The sequence below is a fragment of the Sinocyclocheilus anshuiensis genome, unplaced genomic scaffold (assembly GCF_001515605.1).
Source record: "Sinocyclocheilus anshuiensis isolate Anshui unplaced genomic scaffold, SAMN03320099.WGS_v1.1 scaffold415, whole genome shotgun sequence".
Classification (NCBI taxonomy): Eukaryota; Metazoa; Chordata; class Actinopteri; order Cypriniformes; family Cyprinidae; genus Sinocyclocheilus; species Sinocyclocheilus anshuiensis.
Window position 1 is genome coordinate 1,747,146 of NW_015552655.1, and position 16,805 is coordinate 1,763,950.

Here is a 16,805-nt window from a genome sequence, read left to right on the forward strand (position 1 = left end):
GTATTATTTACAAATAGGGAAATCAATTAGACCCACATAAGATATGAATTTACCGCCCTCTATAGTAAACATACGGAATTTCACATTTGTTCGTGCAGCTTCCAGACCAATATATATGGGCTTTGGGCATTTGCGAATCAAAGGCATCGTATGATCAAGAAAAAAGGCTGTATAGACAGGCTGCTCACGCGGGTTCAAATCCAGATATTCTTTTTGAAATCTGCGGTATTGATAAATCAGAATCTTTGTGTCGAATCGGTTCGTTCGGACGATTCGCTTCAACCTAGTCACAACCGCGTAAGAATACTTTGCGCTTTATTCTACGTTCATTTTGTGTTAAAACTGCTATTTTTCACCGTTTTCACTATTAGGTTTCATAAGTTACTTTGTTGATGTTTATTGTACTAACATTACTGCTGACAGAAATATTTTTAATAACGGCGTTCTTTTTTAATATTATAAATTATCTTTATTTTAATAATGTTTATAATTAAATTAGTTATTTTCATTATAATTAATTATACTGTTCCCGTCTAACAATTTTACTGCTAAACTATTTTTTTGTTACAGGTGAGTGATTCCCGAACACTTTGCTAAAAGCGCTTCGGTCGAATCATTTAAAAAAGTATCGATTCAACAGAATGATTCGTTTTCGAATCTCTAGAAATTCGATCGCAAAACGCTACAGTGGGTCTAGATGTCGCAAATAACAACAGCCCGTGGCTTTTCAGTGTCTTGAGCCTAAAAACAAAAGTGAGGGGTGTTTCTCTGCGCCGTCTGTTGGCCACTGGAGAGGCGCGCGGTCACCGTTACGCATTTCAGCTGAACACCGAGCGCAGGATGGCCGAGACTCACGGCGAGATCAGCGGCCACGTCTGCCGGCGACCGGCTCCGGTACAGACCTTTAACCACAGATCCTCTAAGTGGGTCCGTTTGAACGTCGGTGGCACGTATTTTCTGACCACCAGACAGACGCTCTGCCGGGATCCCAAATCGTTCCTGTTCCGTCTGTGCCAAACGGAGCCAGACCTCGATTCTGATAAGGTAACTACAGTTTGATTTATTTCATTTAGAGACCATTTCGCTAGTTCTACTGTGGTGGATAACATAGCCTAATATGTTAGACAGACCATTTATTTATTTATTTATTTAATGTACAAGTAATTTATAAAGTATGGCTGGGAAAAGTAGGTTAGAGAGTGCAGAAGTCTGAAAGCCTCTGTAAAACCTATTTCATTTTAAGTTTAAATAATATTATAATACTACTGACATTATTTAGGCAAGTTGATTGTGAAAATATTATGTAATTTTATTTATACAAACCTATTGTTAGCCAATGTGAGATACTGTTATAACTCATATATGAACATTAATAGGAAAGTGCATCTACAGATCATCATTTCTAAACAATGTAAAGAAGCTGTGATGTAAACAAAACCAAAGATGAAAGCTGTACATAAATAGTTTTTTTTAAAAATACTAACAGACCATTTATTTCATTATTATTATTATTCACAAGACAAAAGATCTCTTCTCAATTTTGAGGAGTTTCTTTAAAATGGGTCATGGGTATTTGGCTTCATAAGTTCATAATGGCTTATATTGTTGTATAGAGTTATTTGTATTGTTTCTATGGTAGTTTGGGGCTTGTCCAGATGGTTGTTTTCCTGTCGGATGGACACGAACAAGCACACTTTTACCGTCCGCTCTGCCACTCCACTCCACTCCGCTCCCAGTCCCAGAACAAGGTCTCTTCTGTTTTGCTCTGAGTGCTCATGGCTGGGAAGACATGCGGTGGATGGTGGCACCTTGTTTGTCTGTGGCATCCTGGGGTGGCCTTGCGATGACATCATCAGCACATCTGCCCCAGTTCTGCCTTGTAATCTGGACACAATCCCGCTTATGATGCCTGAGCTGTGTCGGAGATCAGGGTGGAAAGGTTACGCTGCACGGGTCGGATCAGGCAAAGATCACTGGCGGAGGTTTCAAGTGAAGGCTTCTGATGTCTTAAATTGTTCCCAAAAATATTAGAATCTGTTTTGAATCTGAATTTTGCTGCCAAAAAAACACTGCACTGTAAAGAAATTGCTAAATAACCTAAAAATGTGCATTATGTGCACTGAGAAAAATCTGGTGTAAATCAATTTTCACTCAGAAATTGCTAGTAAATTTCCCAATAAATTACAAGTTAATGCACTAAATTAATTGTGAAATTTTCAAGTAGAAAAACTGAAATAGTATTTTCTCTGTTTTATTTTCAGTTTTAAAAAATCGTTTTTTACAATGTGGTTACAGCTAAATTAATCGGTAAAAAAAATAGTAGTAGAAGTAATAGTATTATTTAATATGACAGACTTCAGTATGAATCAGCCTGACTACACCAGCTCCACAAAATTGCAGTTTTTCAGTCTAAAATCAAGTGACAACTTATGGTTGTAAATTCTTTGTTCTTTATCCAACCACTTTGAATCGGAAAACTGATCAAATATATCAAACATTTTATTTCAAAATATTTTTAAAATTGAATACTGAGTAGGAAACAGCATTATTGTGACATGTTGAATGGATGAAATACATATTTTGTAATATAAAAATGAAATAATTGTCTGTAGTCTACATGATTATTAAATATGGCCTATTATTTGAATTTACATTAAAGCTTAAGTGATATTCAAAGTGTTTTGGATTTTTTTCTAATGTTATAAACAGGTTTAAAAACCACTTTAAATCAGAAACTGATAAAATACATCAAAAACTTTTAAAAAGTATAAAAAAATTAAAACTGAGATGAAATAAAGATGATGTAATATAAGATAACTTCCTAAACTCTATGAAATCTTACTGCCTAATAATAGAATTTATCATTTTTTGTTAAAATACTTTATCTTAGAAATGATCTCATAATAATATCCAGAGATAATTATGAATTAAATATTTGTATTTTGATTCTTTTGTAAAAGTAAAAGTATGCACCGACCAGACCAGATTATTGTCTCCACCAATGGCGTTGGCTTGGGGGCGGGGCCACATGTTAGTTCAACCAATGCCAGATAGGGGCGGGGCAGTGTTTGGGAAACTTGTTTGAAACAGTAATTATTTTTGTGTTATATTGTTTGGATTTAGAAGGCGACACACCTTACGCACTTCCTCTTTAAACCTTGTCATATAATGATTAGTTAAAGTGCACATTTGTGATATCATTTTACTGTAGCAAAAATAAAATCATTCTGTCATTTGCACAGCGCATGTCACATTGTTTCGGGCTCGTGCAGCTCCGGCTGTCTCTCCTCCTCTCATCTCTCAAATCTCAGGCGGTAATCTCAAAATAACCCTAATCCAGAATAATCCTGCTCTCTAGGGGCTTTAACCCTGTAAAGAGCAGGAGTCTCTAAGGCTCTGGGAAATCACTCCACGCCGTTTGTGCCCCAGTTTTGATAAAAGGGTGATTTCAGACTCACACACTGTTCCAGGTTTGGTTTGAATCGTCCTGGTTGAAGGCCGTGCATTTATTTTTTATGACTGTGGCCTGCGTGCCATTACAGACAGATGCCGAGTCCAATAAGCGCACTTACACGCGCACAACACATTAATGTTTAAACTCACTTTCCTCTAATACTTCTCTTCACTCGCACGCTATACTGAAATAAAAACACGCTGTTTTTGGAATAATAGCGAGAACTTGATTTTCACTTATATGTTTGTATGATATCCAAGGTACACATTTCTAGTAATTGTGCAGTTAATTCTCATATTGTATTTTCAGAATGTTTTGGAATATTTGTCCTCGCGCCAAATTTGTCACTACCGAAACACAGTAATAATAATTTCATTAGAAGGGTTATATTGACCTATTAAGATTTTGCATGCATCTACATTGTAAATATATAATTTTTGCTATTTTATAAATTTTTTTCCAGAGGTAAATCAATAAAAATTACATTTTTAACAATATTTCAAATGTAATTAATGAGATTTGTTGTATTTTAAATCTTATTTTTCTTTGTAAAAGGCAAAAAGTTGATCATACCGATTTCAAAGTTAAGGATTCATTAGTCTGAAATATACATTGAACCAAAAACTATCATAACATCTTAGCTGATAATTCAGTTTTGACAAAACATCCCATGTTTCGGTAGTGACTGCACATTTTCGGTAGTGACAGTAATGCTTTGATAGCGATCACATCACATTACAGAATTTTAACTCACATACTAAGATACTACTAAAACATACTAAAATACAAAAAAACTGCATACCTGTACTAAAATTTTATTTCCTCCAAATATGAGGATTATGTGTTCCCTTTTGTCACTACCGAAACAATTATGACATGTTTCGATTGTGACTGTTTCAGTAGTGCCAATTTAATGGGATAATACCAACAAAAAAAACAAAGATGTCGCTACCGAAACTCTACAAATTGTTTCAGTAGTGACTGTTTTGGTAGTGACAATTTTAGATACTTTTGAACCTAGCTCAAAGATGCTAATCAGCACATGGTTAGCTAGCACAGTTCTGAACAGTTGTACAATTATAAAAACTAAATGTTAGGGAATAACTCCCAAAAGGTGTGCTTAATTGCAGAAAAAAGGTGTTCGGTAGTGACGTTCCTTAAAGTTACACATAGATTTTCAGACTTTTGAAAACAGTTTACCTCAAAATGAAGAGACCTATCTATTGACACCTTGTAGCTATGAGAGAGGGGGACACAGGAATATATATTTCCAGATCATAATTGTAGGGGTGTAGTAAAAATCAGTTTCGGCCAATGGTCTAAAACATAGACTGTTTTGGTAGTGACCTGAAAAATGTGGAACAGTTTTTTACACAAATTTTCATAATTTACAAAGAAAATATAATATATATATAGATTTGAATATTTAAATGCTTTATGAATGTTTTTTGATTGTGGGACAGCAGTTTGGACCAAGTCTGTAGAATGGCCCATATGTATATATAAAACGTTGTCTTTCTCTGTCTGTTGATTTCTACTGTAGGATGAGTCCGGGGCGTATTTGATTGATAGGGATCCCATGTATTTCGGGCCTGTGCTGAATTACCTGAGACATGGGAAGCTGGTCCTCGACAAGAACCTGACGGAGGAGGGTACGGCACACATCCACAGTCAAACTGACACGACTGAGACTGCGATTGCTGCTGTGTAGCTTTCATTCTGTTTGCGTGTGTGTGTGTGTGTGTGTGTGTGTGTGTGTGTGTTGGTGTCTCAGGAGCTCTTGAAGAGGCCGAGTTTTACAACATCACATCATTAATAAAACTCATCAAAGAAAAGATCAGTGAAAGAGAAGCCAAGACGACAGACGTAAGAAAGCAGGAACACGCAATTCACTCTGACACTTACACTGAAATCCTTTAAGATTTATTTATAGATCCTTTTGTCAAAACAGACTTTAAACTGAGATATGCTACTGTAGGCGATTCACAGTGTTATTTTTAGTATAATTTTAATACTTATTTTAGTCTGGTTTTCAGTGATTTTATTAAGTGCTTTTGACATTTTTATTTTTTTGTAGGAATGTTGCTATTTATGTTTAATTTATTTGTACTTTTTTAAGTTCAGTTTTAGTATTTATTTCCATTTATCAATTTTAGTGCTTCAACCTAAACTTATTTCAGGTCATTACCAACATTTCTAAATTTTTATCTAATATTTTCTCCATCTAATATTTATATTTTATTTTATTTCAGTGAACGAAAATGTATTTAATAGTTTTAGTTTTAGTTAACGATTAAAACCCAGGTGAATCATAAACTACATTACACATAAAATTACATTTAACTCAAAATATTCAATATACAGAGGTCTTGGATAATATTTAAAACCTTAAGACACTTAAAAATTTATAATGGACTTAAAAATGTAGGAATGTTATATGAATAAACATATAACATTATATTAAAAAGAGCTAGCACAAGCATCAATCAATCAATCTATCAATCTATCTATCTATCTGTCTGTCTGTCTGTCTGTCTGTCTGTCTATCTATCTAATCTAGATATATTGTTCAAAATGAAGATGAAAATGATTGTGACACTTTGTGGTTGTCAAAAGTCCGTTAAACTCATCTATAGTTAATGTGATGAGCTACATCTGTGGAAATAAAGTTTCATTCAGGCATAAACAGGCAGAATGGCACACATGGCACACATATAAATTAAATTCATTTATATTTAAATGACATGTTCTTTATTTACATGTAGCGTGTAAATGAAAGACAGATGCTTTACATATTTCACCATCCTTGTCTCTGTTTTCAGTCGCCGGTCAAGCATGTTTACAGAGTGTTGCAGTGTCAAGAGGAAGAACTTACTCAGATGGTCTCGACCATGTCAGACGGATGGAAGTTTGAGCAAGTAAATCGAACCCGGCTTTAGTTCATCTGATCATTCCAGCTCCACAACAATCAGAATCGCTCCCGCCGGTTCAGCTGACCTGCGGTGTGTGATGCAGGCCCTGCCTTACGCTCTGATTGGTTGTTGCAGCTTATCAGTGTAGGTTATGGGCGGGCCCAGAAGTCAGAGTTTTTCCTGATTGTGTCTCGAGAGGTGAAGGGGGAGGAGTCAAGCCAAACTCACCCCGCCCACAGTGGAGAGGTGTGTCCAACGATCCCCCGTCCTCCCACTAACCACTGCATGCTGATTTTCATTGCAATGGTCACAGTGAATGCTGTCGCCTGCGTGGATGTTGGTGATTCACACATGTTCTGCATGTTTATAATTGTGTTCACATGTTTTTAACAAGGGCCGAGTCTTTGCATTCAATTGCATTCCCGAGCATGTTGACAATTTATGTGCACCCTATTGTATTTTTGTTAAAGGGATTGTTCACCTAAAATGACCATTTCAAAACCCTTTGTTATGTACTTCATTGTTAAGATATTTTGCACAATTTTCACATGGTTCCTGTGCAATGAAAGTGAATGGCAACCAATACAGTCAAGCTTCAAAATGAGGGAAAAAAGTAGAAAAAAGTGTGAAATCGCAATTAAATTAGAATCACAAATAGCTCTACAATCACATTCTTGTTAATATTTAAAATATGCCAAATTGTTTGTTTCCATGACCAGTTGTCACTGAAGTCAAACCTGAGTTAAGGCAGGGGAAATGTTTCCAGTGACGCACAATCATCAGCATTTTAAGGTGGACTGTCGCTTTAAAAGAATAGTTCACCCCAAAATGTACTAAACATGTACACTGGTCATCCAAGAAGTAGATGAGTTTGTTTATTCATCAGAACAGATTTGTAGAAATGTAGCATTTCATCACTTGCTCACCAATGGATGTTCAGCAGTGAATGGGTGCCGTCAGAATGAGAGTCCAAACAGCTGATAAAAACATTACAATAATCCACTCCACAACATTCCATCAATTATTGTGAAGCAGAAAGCTGCATGTTTGTAAGAAACAAATTCAAGACACTTTTAACTTTAAACGTTGACTTGAACTTTTTCTGGCTAAATAAAGGAGTCCATACGCTTCCTCCAGTGAAAAAGGCCATCCCCTGTTATTCTCTCACATCAAAATCCACCCACATATTGTTTAGACTGTTTTGGACTGTTTTCCCTTGTAAATGGTGCTTGCATATTTCTCTCCTGATTCAGACGAGATTACCTTTTCACCGGAGAAAGCAATATTATGTATAGAAGATTCATATTTTAGTTAGAAGCAACTGTCTAAACTTAATGATAGATTTGTTTCAGACAAACATGCAGCTTTTCATTTCACAAGACATTAACTGATGGACTGGAGTCATGTGGATTACTTGTGGATTATTGTGATGTTTTTATCAGCTGTTTGGACTCTCATTCTGACGGCACCCATTCACTGCAGAGCATCCATTGGTGTGTGAAATGACAAATTTTTCCAAATCTGTTCTGATGAGGAAACAAACTCATCTACGTCTTGGATGGATTGAGGGTAAGTAAGCATTCAGTAGATTTTCATTTTTGGGTGAACTATTCCTTTAACCATCTATAGTCACTCACTGAGAACAGTTGCTAAACTCTGTCTGTTTCTCTCAATTTTCTCTCTCATTCATGTTTTGTGTAGTTGGTCAATATCGGATCCTCCTATAACTATGGTAATGAAGATCAGGCGGAGTTCTTGTGTGTTGTTTCTAAGGAACTGCACAACCAATCATACAGCAGCTACACTCAACCCAGTGAGAAAGCCAAGGTAAGCGGCATGTGTGTGTACTAGCATACTACATACTACCGTTCAAAATTCTGGGCATCAGTAAAATGTTTGCTAAAGAAATTAATACTTTTATTTAGCAAAGTCATGTTAAATTGATCAAAGTGACAGTAAAATACATTCATAATGTTACAATTTTTTTCTATTTCCAATAAATGCTGTTCTTTTGAAGTTTCCATTTATCAAAGAATATTTAAAAAAAAAGTGTATCACAGTTTCCATAAAAATATGAAGCAGCGCTACTGTTTTCAACATTGATAATAATCAGAAATGTTTCTTGAGCAGCAAATCAGCATATTAGAATGATTTCTGAAGATCATGTGACACTGAAGACTGGAGTAATGATGCTGAAAATTCAGCTTTGCATCACAGCAATAAATTACATTTTACAACATATTCAAATAGAAAACAGTCATTTTAAATTGTAATACTATTTCACAATATTACTGAATTTAGTGTATTTTTTATCAAATAAATGCAGCTTTGGTGAGCAGAAGACCCATTTAAAAGTCTGTAGTGTACATACTAGAATTATTCAGCAATAGTATGCATAGTATGTTATTCAAAATATGGCTGCTGTGTTTTAGGGTATTGGTGACAGTAGATTAGTGCAGATTAGTAATCTTTTGTGGTATTATGTAAATCTTCTGCTGTTTTCCCTCAGATTCTACAGGAACGTGGTTCTAGAATATGATCATCTAGAGCTCCTGCGTTTTGAGACACATCAGCTCTTTCTAGAACATTCCATGAGCTTGTTCACTGGACACCTGACGCACGTGAAGAGCATGTCCACTGCAATCCAGTCTGTATGGTGCTTGTTTGTTTTGATCTTCATGGATTCAGAGACAGGATCTGGAGAGCTGGACCAATGTCAATCTCAGGGAACAAAAGGAAATGGACAGGTCACTGAATCACTGCCCAACTTTTTGGTTTGTCTCCCTTTTGCTTTAATCAATAACATGAACAAAACCTGATGGTCATGTACTCCTGCATGATTTGCAATGTTTCAAAGAGCATCTTGAGCTTCAATGGAAGCAGGAAAATCTGAGCATCTGTACAAAGAGTCACATGATCAATGTCATTTGATTAGACACAGATATAGTACGGTCTTTATTTAACACTGCTTCAAAAGAGAAATTATTTTAACTCTTTTTGTAAAGGTTTAAAAAAAAAATCCCTTTTTGTGGTCTCAGACTTTTGGACCCTACTGTCCTATGATTTATATATGCAACAAAAGTGATTTTGAAAATCAGTCAAAAATTTGGCAATAGCACCATGTTTGAGCACACATTTAAATGCAAGATTTTAGTGCTGAGAAATATTTCTTGGTGTTGAGATTTTAGCTACACTACCATTCAAAAGTCTGGGGTTGGTAAGATTTTTAAATATTTTTGTATAAGTATAGTCTCTGCATTAATTTGATCAAAATGCAGTAAAAGCAGTAATATGGTGAAATTTTATTACAATTAACTGTCACATGATCCTTCAGAAACCATTCTAATATGCTGATTTGTTCAGTTTGATAAATAGAAAGTTTAAAACAGCATTTAATTGAGATAGAAATATTTTATAACATTAGAAATGTCTTTACTGTTGCTTTTGATCAATTTAATGTGTCCTTGCTGAATAAAAATATTTTCTTGAAAAAAAAAAATCTTACTGAGCCCAAACTTTTGAATGATTTTTTACTCCTTTTAATGTGAAAATTCTCGCTTTTGCACTACTGCTATTATTATTATTATCCAGCCAATATTTCAGAGGTATCGGTGAACTGCTGTTAAAGGGGTCCTATGATGTTGCTAAAAAAGAACATTATTTTGTGTATTTGGTGTAATGAAATGTGTTTATGCGGTTTAAGGTTAAAAAAAAAAATTGAAATCGCATCATATGACCCCTTTAAGAAATGTGTTAGTGTATATTATTACTGAATACTTGGCTGGACCTTAAAGGAAAGGAGCTTTTCTGTCTTGTCAGCCAAGAGGAGAGACAGGATATGTGAAGCATTTAAATGACACTTTGCCTGTCCTGATCTTGCACATTTTGGTATATACTATATATCCTATAAGGTAGCAGCGTATGCATTTGTATGACTTTTGAAAATGCTAACATGTAAACCTGTTCTGCAAAATCACGTCACTGTAAAATTCAAGTAGTTGAATGTAGCGACACACATCCACACACTTTTAAAATATATAAGCAATTTCAACAAATAGTCACATGTCTGTGTGCTTTTTACTGCCATTTTGGAAAAAAATAAAAAATAAAGCTATATATTAAAAATAAAATAACTTTCAAATTTGAATTAGCAATGTTGCTTTAGCAACTAACTGAACATAAGCTGAAGCACTAAAATTACTCAAACTAAAACGGAAATAAAAATAAAGCTAAATAGAAATATTAACAACTAATAAAAAGGACAAGAATTTAGCAAAATGCCTAAAACTGAAATGAAATAAAAATAAAAGCTAATTCAAAATATTAACAAATAGTATAATAGCATATAAATAATACTGAAATAACACTGATTGGAAATTCATGAGGCCAATATATTTACATACATTAGGCGTTTTCTCTCATTTCATTTAAAATATTCTAGAATTAATCAAGCTCACTCAATTCTACATTCACAGCTCCACCGTGTGGTGATAAAAAATCAGTTTACAAAAGTAAATAAATTAAAAATAAATACATAAAAATGTTGTAACCAAACAGTTGCTGGTCCCTATTGATTCCATAGTATGGGAAAAAAATAACATAGAAGTCAATAGGAACTAAGGTATATTTTTATAACTGGAAAGCTGTATAAACGAAACCATGAAAATTAGGCCTCACTTATGGTTTACACTGTATGTTCACTTCAGCAAACTCTGTGAAGAAAGCAATCAAAGCACAACCTGCACCTGTCTCCGAGCGGTACAAAGATATTTCTACAGAACATTCATACATGTCTGGAACAACTTGAGGGTAAATTAAAAAGGACAGAGTTTTTATTTTTGGGTGAACTATCCCTTTAATATTAGCAGAAAACGTCATTTGACTTTCTTTGAAAGCTCAAGGACTCTATTTATATTCTCCATTTTATTCCTGTGGCTTTTTGAACATCCAGGACAAAACAACTACTTTATTACGTTTTTATTTATTTATTTATTTATTTTATATTTATGGTTAGTAAACCTGCCGATTTCTTTGAAAGTGTATACAGTTAATATAATATATTCGGCATTTTATTTATGAATTTATACATTTGCCCTGATGGATGGATGGATGGATGGATAGATAGATAGACTGATAGATGGATGGATGGATGGATAGATAGATGGATAGATGGATGGATGGATTTTTTTTATTCTGGTACTGTACCTTTAAATGTTAGCCGTCTAAAGGAATGCCTGCCCTAAATTGTTTCCACCGGGGTAAAAATACAACGTCTAATTTTCCTAAACACATGGCGCCTGTATGTCAACGCTAAAATATTTAAACAATTCTATCTGTTGAACGGACAGCATTCGCGTCATCTCGACCGACACAGAATTTTCCTGCAGGCGATCTGCGCGTCGTGCCGTGGGTCCTGATTAGACTGCTTCAGAACCGAATGTGTTTTCGCGAGGGAAACTTCACAGCTTTGGTTCCGAGTCCAACACGATTCGAATACGCGGGCCCAGAAGTCGAATAACACTGGGATTCACAAGGTAAGGCGGTTCTGTCGGTACGGTCGATGTATTATTGTGTTTTTGCTGGCCGGTAGACGCTCGCATCGGTTTTGTTTGGCATGGTTGCTGTGTGAACGCGAGCTCGCGTCAAAGGAAGTCGAGTTTCTTTGTCCCGCGCGCTCTTGAACAGCGTTCCAGCGCTCGACTCCATATTTATTGACATTTTATGAAGTCATAATGTTAAGTCTAAACTTTCCTTGATTATGGAGTCATAACGTGGAGTTAAAATTCCATTATGTCATAGTGTAGGACGAACTTCTATTATGATGCCATTATGAGGACTTAACCTGAGATGTGACTGCTTAATCAAGCTTGTAAACTTAATATTATGACATAATCTATCATACAATATAATCTGTAGTTAACAACCTTTATTATATCGTCGTAATAGCAAGTTAACAACCTCAGTTTTGATTGTGGTGTAATGAAAATTTGCTTAAGTGCATAGTGTGACGTCAAATCTTGATTATGTCATACTGTGGATTTCATAACATTTAAGAAATCTTGATTATGATAAACCAAATAAAGTATATAAATTAAGTTAATTTTATTTTTTTTCCCAGAAATGCTAGTTGTTGTTATTGAATTGGACTAAAACAGCCTGGCTTTTCTCACAACTTCTCTATTATTATTTTACTTACTTTATTTACTTTTTCTTTTTTGGGAATACTAATCCATAATTAGTTACTCCTGTTGTGTTCCCAGTCAAAAATTAACAACCTACAAAAAAAAGTTTACCCTGAAGCTACCATATTAGAATGATTCACTTATTAACTCATGATGAACTATAACGATTTAGTTTACATGATTTTATATTCACCAAAATGTGTGTGAAGTTTTATTACTGGTAAAAAATTAAAAAAAAATCTTTGAATATTCATTTTGCCTGGCTGCTAAAAATTGCTTTGGCATGCAAAAAAAAAACAACACAATTAGTTTAAAAATCCTTAGAACTTTTCTCAAGTGAATCTGTCACAGGCAGGTTTATATGATGGGTACTATAAATATTCTAAATATTAAATATTCTATAAATGATCTACAAATATTCCATAATATAAATCTTTTATAAGAACTACAAATATTCTAGTTTCTAAATATATTGCACTTGCTTTCTCGTTTATTTATTTAGCATATACTCAGATAAATGTGCATTTCTCCATAGGTTCAGTGGTCATGTCTGGCATTGCTCTGAGTCGACTTGCGCAAGAGCGCAAAGCATGGCGGAAAGACCATCCATTCGTGAGTAACCCTTATTTTTTTTTATTAAATTGACTTGCAGTCCACACAACAATCAGTGTAATCCCATGCACATCTGTTCACTTCTGGATATATACTACAAAATAAACCTTTGTTTTATTATGAACCCTGTAACACATGAGCATTGTATCCTCTGGTGCTCACTTAGTGCTTTTGTCTCGGCCAAATGTCCCCAGGGCTTTGTTGCTGTGCCGACGAAAAACCCTGACGGTACCATGAATCTTATGAACTGGGAATGTGCTATTCCAGGAAAGAAGGGGGTAAGACGGCTCCTTTAAGCTTTAATTCGATTAATCCGCTGTAGCATCATGTGAGATCTCTCTCCATCTCTCTCTAGACTCCATGGGAAGGAGGTCTGTTTAAGTTAAGGATGCTGTTTAAAGATGACTACCCCTCATCACCCCCAAAATGTGAGTTTTGCACAAACATATCCAGTCCTTGCTGCCTGGATCACACCTCACGAATGCTTGCTTCTTTTCCGAAGGTAAATTTGAGCCTCCGCTGTTCCATCCGAATGTGTATCCTTCAGGAACAGTGTGTCTTTCCATCCTAGAGGAGGATAAAGACTGGAGACCTGCCATTACCATTAAACAGGTCCATTGAAAGTCTAGTCGGTTCTATTCTAGTGCTTTGTGTTCTACAGTGCTCTTTTATAAAAGCTCATCTTGCTGTTTTTCTTCCTTCAGATCCTGTTAGGGATTCAGGAGTTGCTAAATGAACCGAACATACAGGATCCGGCTCAGGCAGAGGCGTACACTATATACTGGTATGATAAGCTCAAGCTAAGAGTTATAGAACATAAGTGTTGCGTAGTTCCAAATTTGAGATTTCCAATGGACCACTTGTGAGGTTCTATTTTAAGATAAAATAGAACCTCACAAGTGGTCAATTTGAAATGCTTCTCACAGAAATAGCACTCATAATGTCAGCCGTATGAGAAACACACACAAGAAAGTGCAGGTTAGCATGTTGCTAAGATAACAATATGGTAAGCACAAGGATGCACATAAAAATGTTGGGATTCCATAACAAAAAAATAGAATATTAAACCCCATTTCCACCACTTGAGTTAATATGAAAAATATTATATTGGTTAAATATCATAATTTCTGCTTTTATGTCTACTTTGTGTCGAACGTAGAATTTAGCAGTCATCTTGAGATTAAAAAGTACAAATTATGCAACAGTCAAATTTGATAGAAGGTCATTGAGTTTTTTTTTTTTCTCTTTTGTTTATAATTACCTTGTGTCATAATTATGCTATTTAATTTAATTTTGACTTTTTATGTCTTAATTACAACTTTGTCACATTTGACTTTTTTTTTTTTTTTTTTTTTACGATTTATTTTTAGCGTTTTATGCCTTTTATTTAGATAGGACAGTAGGTCGACAGGAAGTGAAGTGGGTGAGAGAGAGAGGGGGTGGGATCGGGAAAGGTCCACGAGCCGGGACTCGAACTCGGGACGCCCGAAGCGCAAAGGAGCTACATGTCGGCGCGCTGCCCACGAGGCCATCGGCGCTGACCACATTTGACTTTTTAATCATAATCTTTACTTTTTATATTGTAATTTTGACTATTACTTTTGACTTTTTTTATCTCAAAATTATGGATTAGTATGTCAAAATTTGGTCTTTTTATATAATAACATTTAGTTTTATCTCAATTATGAACCTTTATCTCAAAATTTACTCTCAGTTTTGACTTATAATTGTTTTTATCTAAGAGTTTTTATCTTAATTGTGACTCTCATAAGTATAGATTAGTATGTCATCATAATTGTCTTTTTATATCATTTTTAATTTTATTTGAATTATGAATCTTTATCATAATCAACTCAATTTTTACTTAAATCATAATTTTGAGTTTTTAATCTAAATTATGACTCGATGTCATAATTGTGGATTAGTATCTCATAATTTTGGCCTTTTTACTTTTTATCTCATAATTTAACTCATAATCGACTGTCGATTTTAATGTCATAATTAGGACTTTCAATTATTGACTTTGGGAGATGGGATACTAAGTAATTATGATATAAAAAGACAAAATGATGATATACTTTTATCTCTAAATTTAGATCTATGACGTAATTGATTTACTAAAGCATATTTTTTCAAAATGTGGAGGAAATGGACTTGCATCTTTTTATGAATAGAACAATTTTTTATTAATACTTAATTGAGTATTAACATGCATACCATTGCAGTGCATTCTGGGATTTGCCTAATACACAAAGGATGAGTGCAGATCTGTCTTAGATTCGTAAGGAAGCATTATTTTGCTACCTAGTGTTTGGAACATCCTTCACTTTGAAAGCACACCTATGACACCTTATAATGTTCCCTAGGTAGGCAGCTCACTAGTTTCATGACACTGAATGTGAGATTTCTTGTATTGATCGCTCTGTCTGTTTGCGTTTACAGTCAGAATAGAGTGGAGTACGAGAAGAGAGTTCGTGCACAGGCCAAAAAATTCTCCCCGTCGTAAGCGAGACGGAGGGATGGATGAATGGAGAGAGGGAATATGTGAATACTCATGCTATCCTCTCATCGGGACTAAAAGGACTTAAAAACATGTGCCATGGACCCCGACCCCTTCCCCTCCACCACAAAACATCACACTCTTCCACACTCCTCTTCCCTTTTAATGTAATTTGCTCTCCGTTCCCTTTAGAACGCAGTCACTGATTCAGTATCCACAGATCTTGTTGCGTTTCAAACCGGCTCGTACGAAATCACATTCACAACTTCAGTCTTCGATCAAAAGCGGACTGTTGGGATTTTAGCTCTTTATTCATTTGGCGTGTCTGTCTGCGTGCGCTTGTATACACTCGTCATTTTATTATGTTCGTGAGGCTTCGTTTGCCCTTGAGTGAGTGAGTGAGCGAGTGCGTGTGTCCCGCGTGGCTCTGGTTTAGGTTGGTTTATTACGTTACGTGTGTGGGATAGTGCCTCATGGTGAAGTTTCCCCCCAGAATGCCGATCTAGGACCAGTTTCTTCTCCATTGGACGTGTTTGTATTTGACCAGCCACGTGGTCTTAGATCTGTCTAGGATTGTCTAATGCTGATTCGTCGAATAAAGTCCAGAATAAATGCTCCCGTGAGCAGCAGAACCAGAGTCCAATTCTCTTAAACATGCTGTACATGGGTTCTTGTTTGTTTGATGGGAACGTGTCCTGCGTTCACACTGATTGTGTCTGTATGTTTAATAAAGCTCTTTCTACAAAATGTGTTTGCAGACTGTGTGTGTGTGTGTGTATCCTGATCAGATGTGTTTCTTATATATCGGATGCGTTGTTTAAAAACAGCTTGATGGAGGGGTGTTTAAAATTGGCACAGCGACTTAATGCTCATGACTCGCTAAAAACAGAAAAAGGGTGAGATGTGACGGCCAAAGCCATCCTTGATAGTGAATGTTGATATATCAGAAATCATACATATTGCATTTTTATTTATATAGCTTTAATGGTCATTTAAACATTCATATTTACAAAAAACTATAGCATTGAACTGAAAGCATTGTAGAACACCTTTAAACATAAAAATATAATTCAAAAAAGTACGCTTAGTACATAAAAAAAATTAATTTTTAAACTTTGCAAACAAGTACTTTGTTTACTTCTTTT

The 16,805-nt window shown here is 35.2% G+C and overlaps 2 protein-coding genes across 2 annotated transcripts; both read left to right on the forward strand.

Moving 5' to 3' along the window:
- The first annotated feature begins 801 nt into the window (after window positions 1–801).
- LOC107667189 (BTB/POZ domain-containing protein KCTD5-like) lies at window positions 802–9,573 on the forward strand. The gene is made up of 6 exons (XM_016458792.1): window positions 802–1,044; window positions 4,998–5,106; window positions 5,229–5,320; window positions 6,277–6,372; window positions 8,068–8,193; window positions 8,876–9,573. The coding sequence occupies exons 1-6, from the start codon at window positions 841–843 to the stop codon at window positions 8,903–8,905; spliced, it is 657 nt and encodes a 218-aa protein (XP_016314278.1). The 5' UTR covers window positions 802–840; the 3' UTR covers window positions 8,906–9,573.
- Window positions 9,574–11,664: 2,091 nt separating this feature from the next.
- On the forward strand, window positions 11,665–16,411 carry LOC107667192 (SUMO-conjugating enzyme UBC9-B-like). The gene is made up of 7 exons (XM_016458794.1): window positions 11,665–11,900; window positions 13,084–13,160; window positions 13,355–13,438; window positions 13,516–13,588; window positions 13,663–13,772; window positions 13,865–13,944; window positions 15,603–16,411. Exons 2-7 carry the CDS (start codon window positions 13,095–13,097, stop codon window positions 15,664–15,666), a joined length of 477 nt encoding a protein of 158 aa, XP_016314280.1. The 5' UTR covers window positions 11,665–11,900; window positions 13,084–13,094; the 3' UTR covers window positions 15,667–16,411.
- The last annotated feature ends 394 nt before the right edge of the window (window positions 16,412–16,805 follow it).

Bases quoted from the DNA above. Each gene is read 5' to 3' on its own strand.
- LOC107667189 (XM_016458792.1), top strand. From the start codon at position 841: ATGGCCGAGACTCACGGCGAGATCAGCGGCCACGTCTGCCGGCGACCG. The intron at 5,107-5,228 runs GTACGGCACACA...TTGGTGTCTCAG, and splicing joins CAAGAACCTGACGGAGGAGG to GAGCTCTTGAAGAGGCCGAG. The intron at 8,194-8,875 runs GTAAGCGGCATG...GTTTTCCCTCAG, and splicing joins AACCCAGTGAGAAAGCCAAG to ATTCTACAGGAACGTGGTTC.
- LOC107667192 (XM_016458794.1), top strand. From the start codon at position 13,095: ATGTCTGGCATTGCTCTGAGTCGACTTGCGCAAGAGCGCAAAGCATGG. The intron at 13,161-13,354 runs GTGAGTAACCCT...AAATGTCCCCAG, and splicing joins GGCGGAAAGACCATCCATTC to GGCTTTGTTGCTGTGCCGAC. The intron at 13,945-15,602 runs GTATGATAAGCT...TTGCGTTTACAG, and splicing joins GAGGCGTACACTATATACTG to TCAGAATAGAGTGGAGTACG.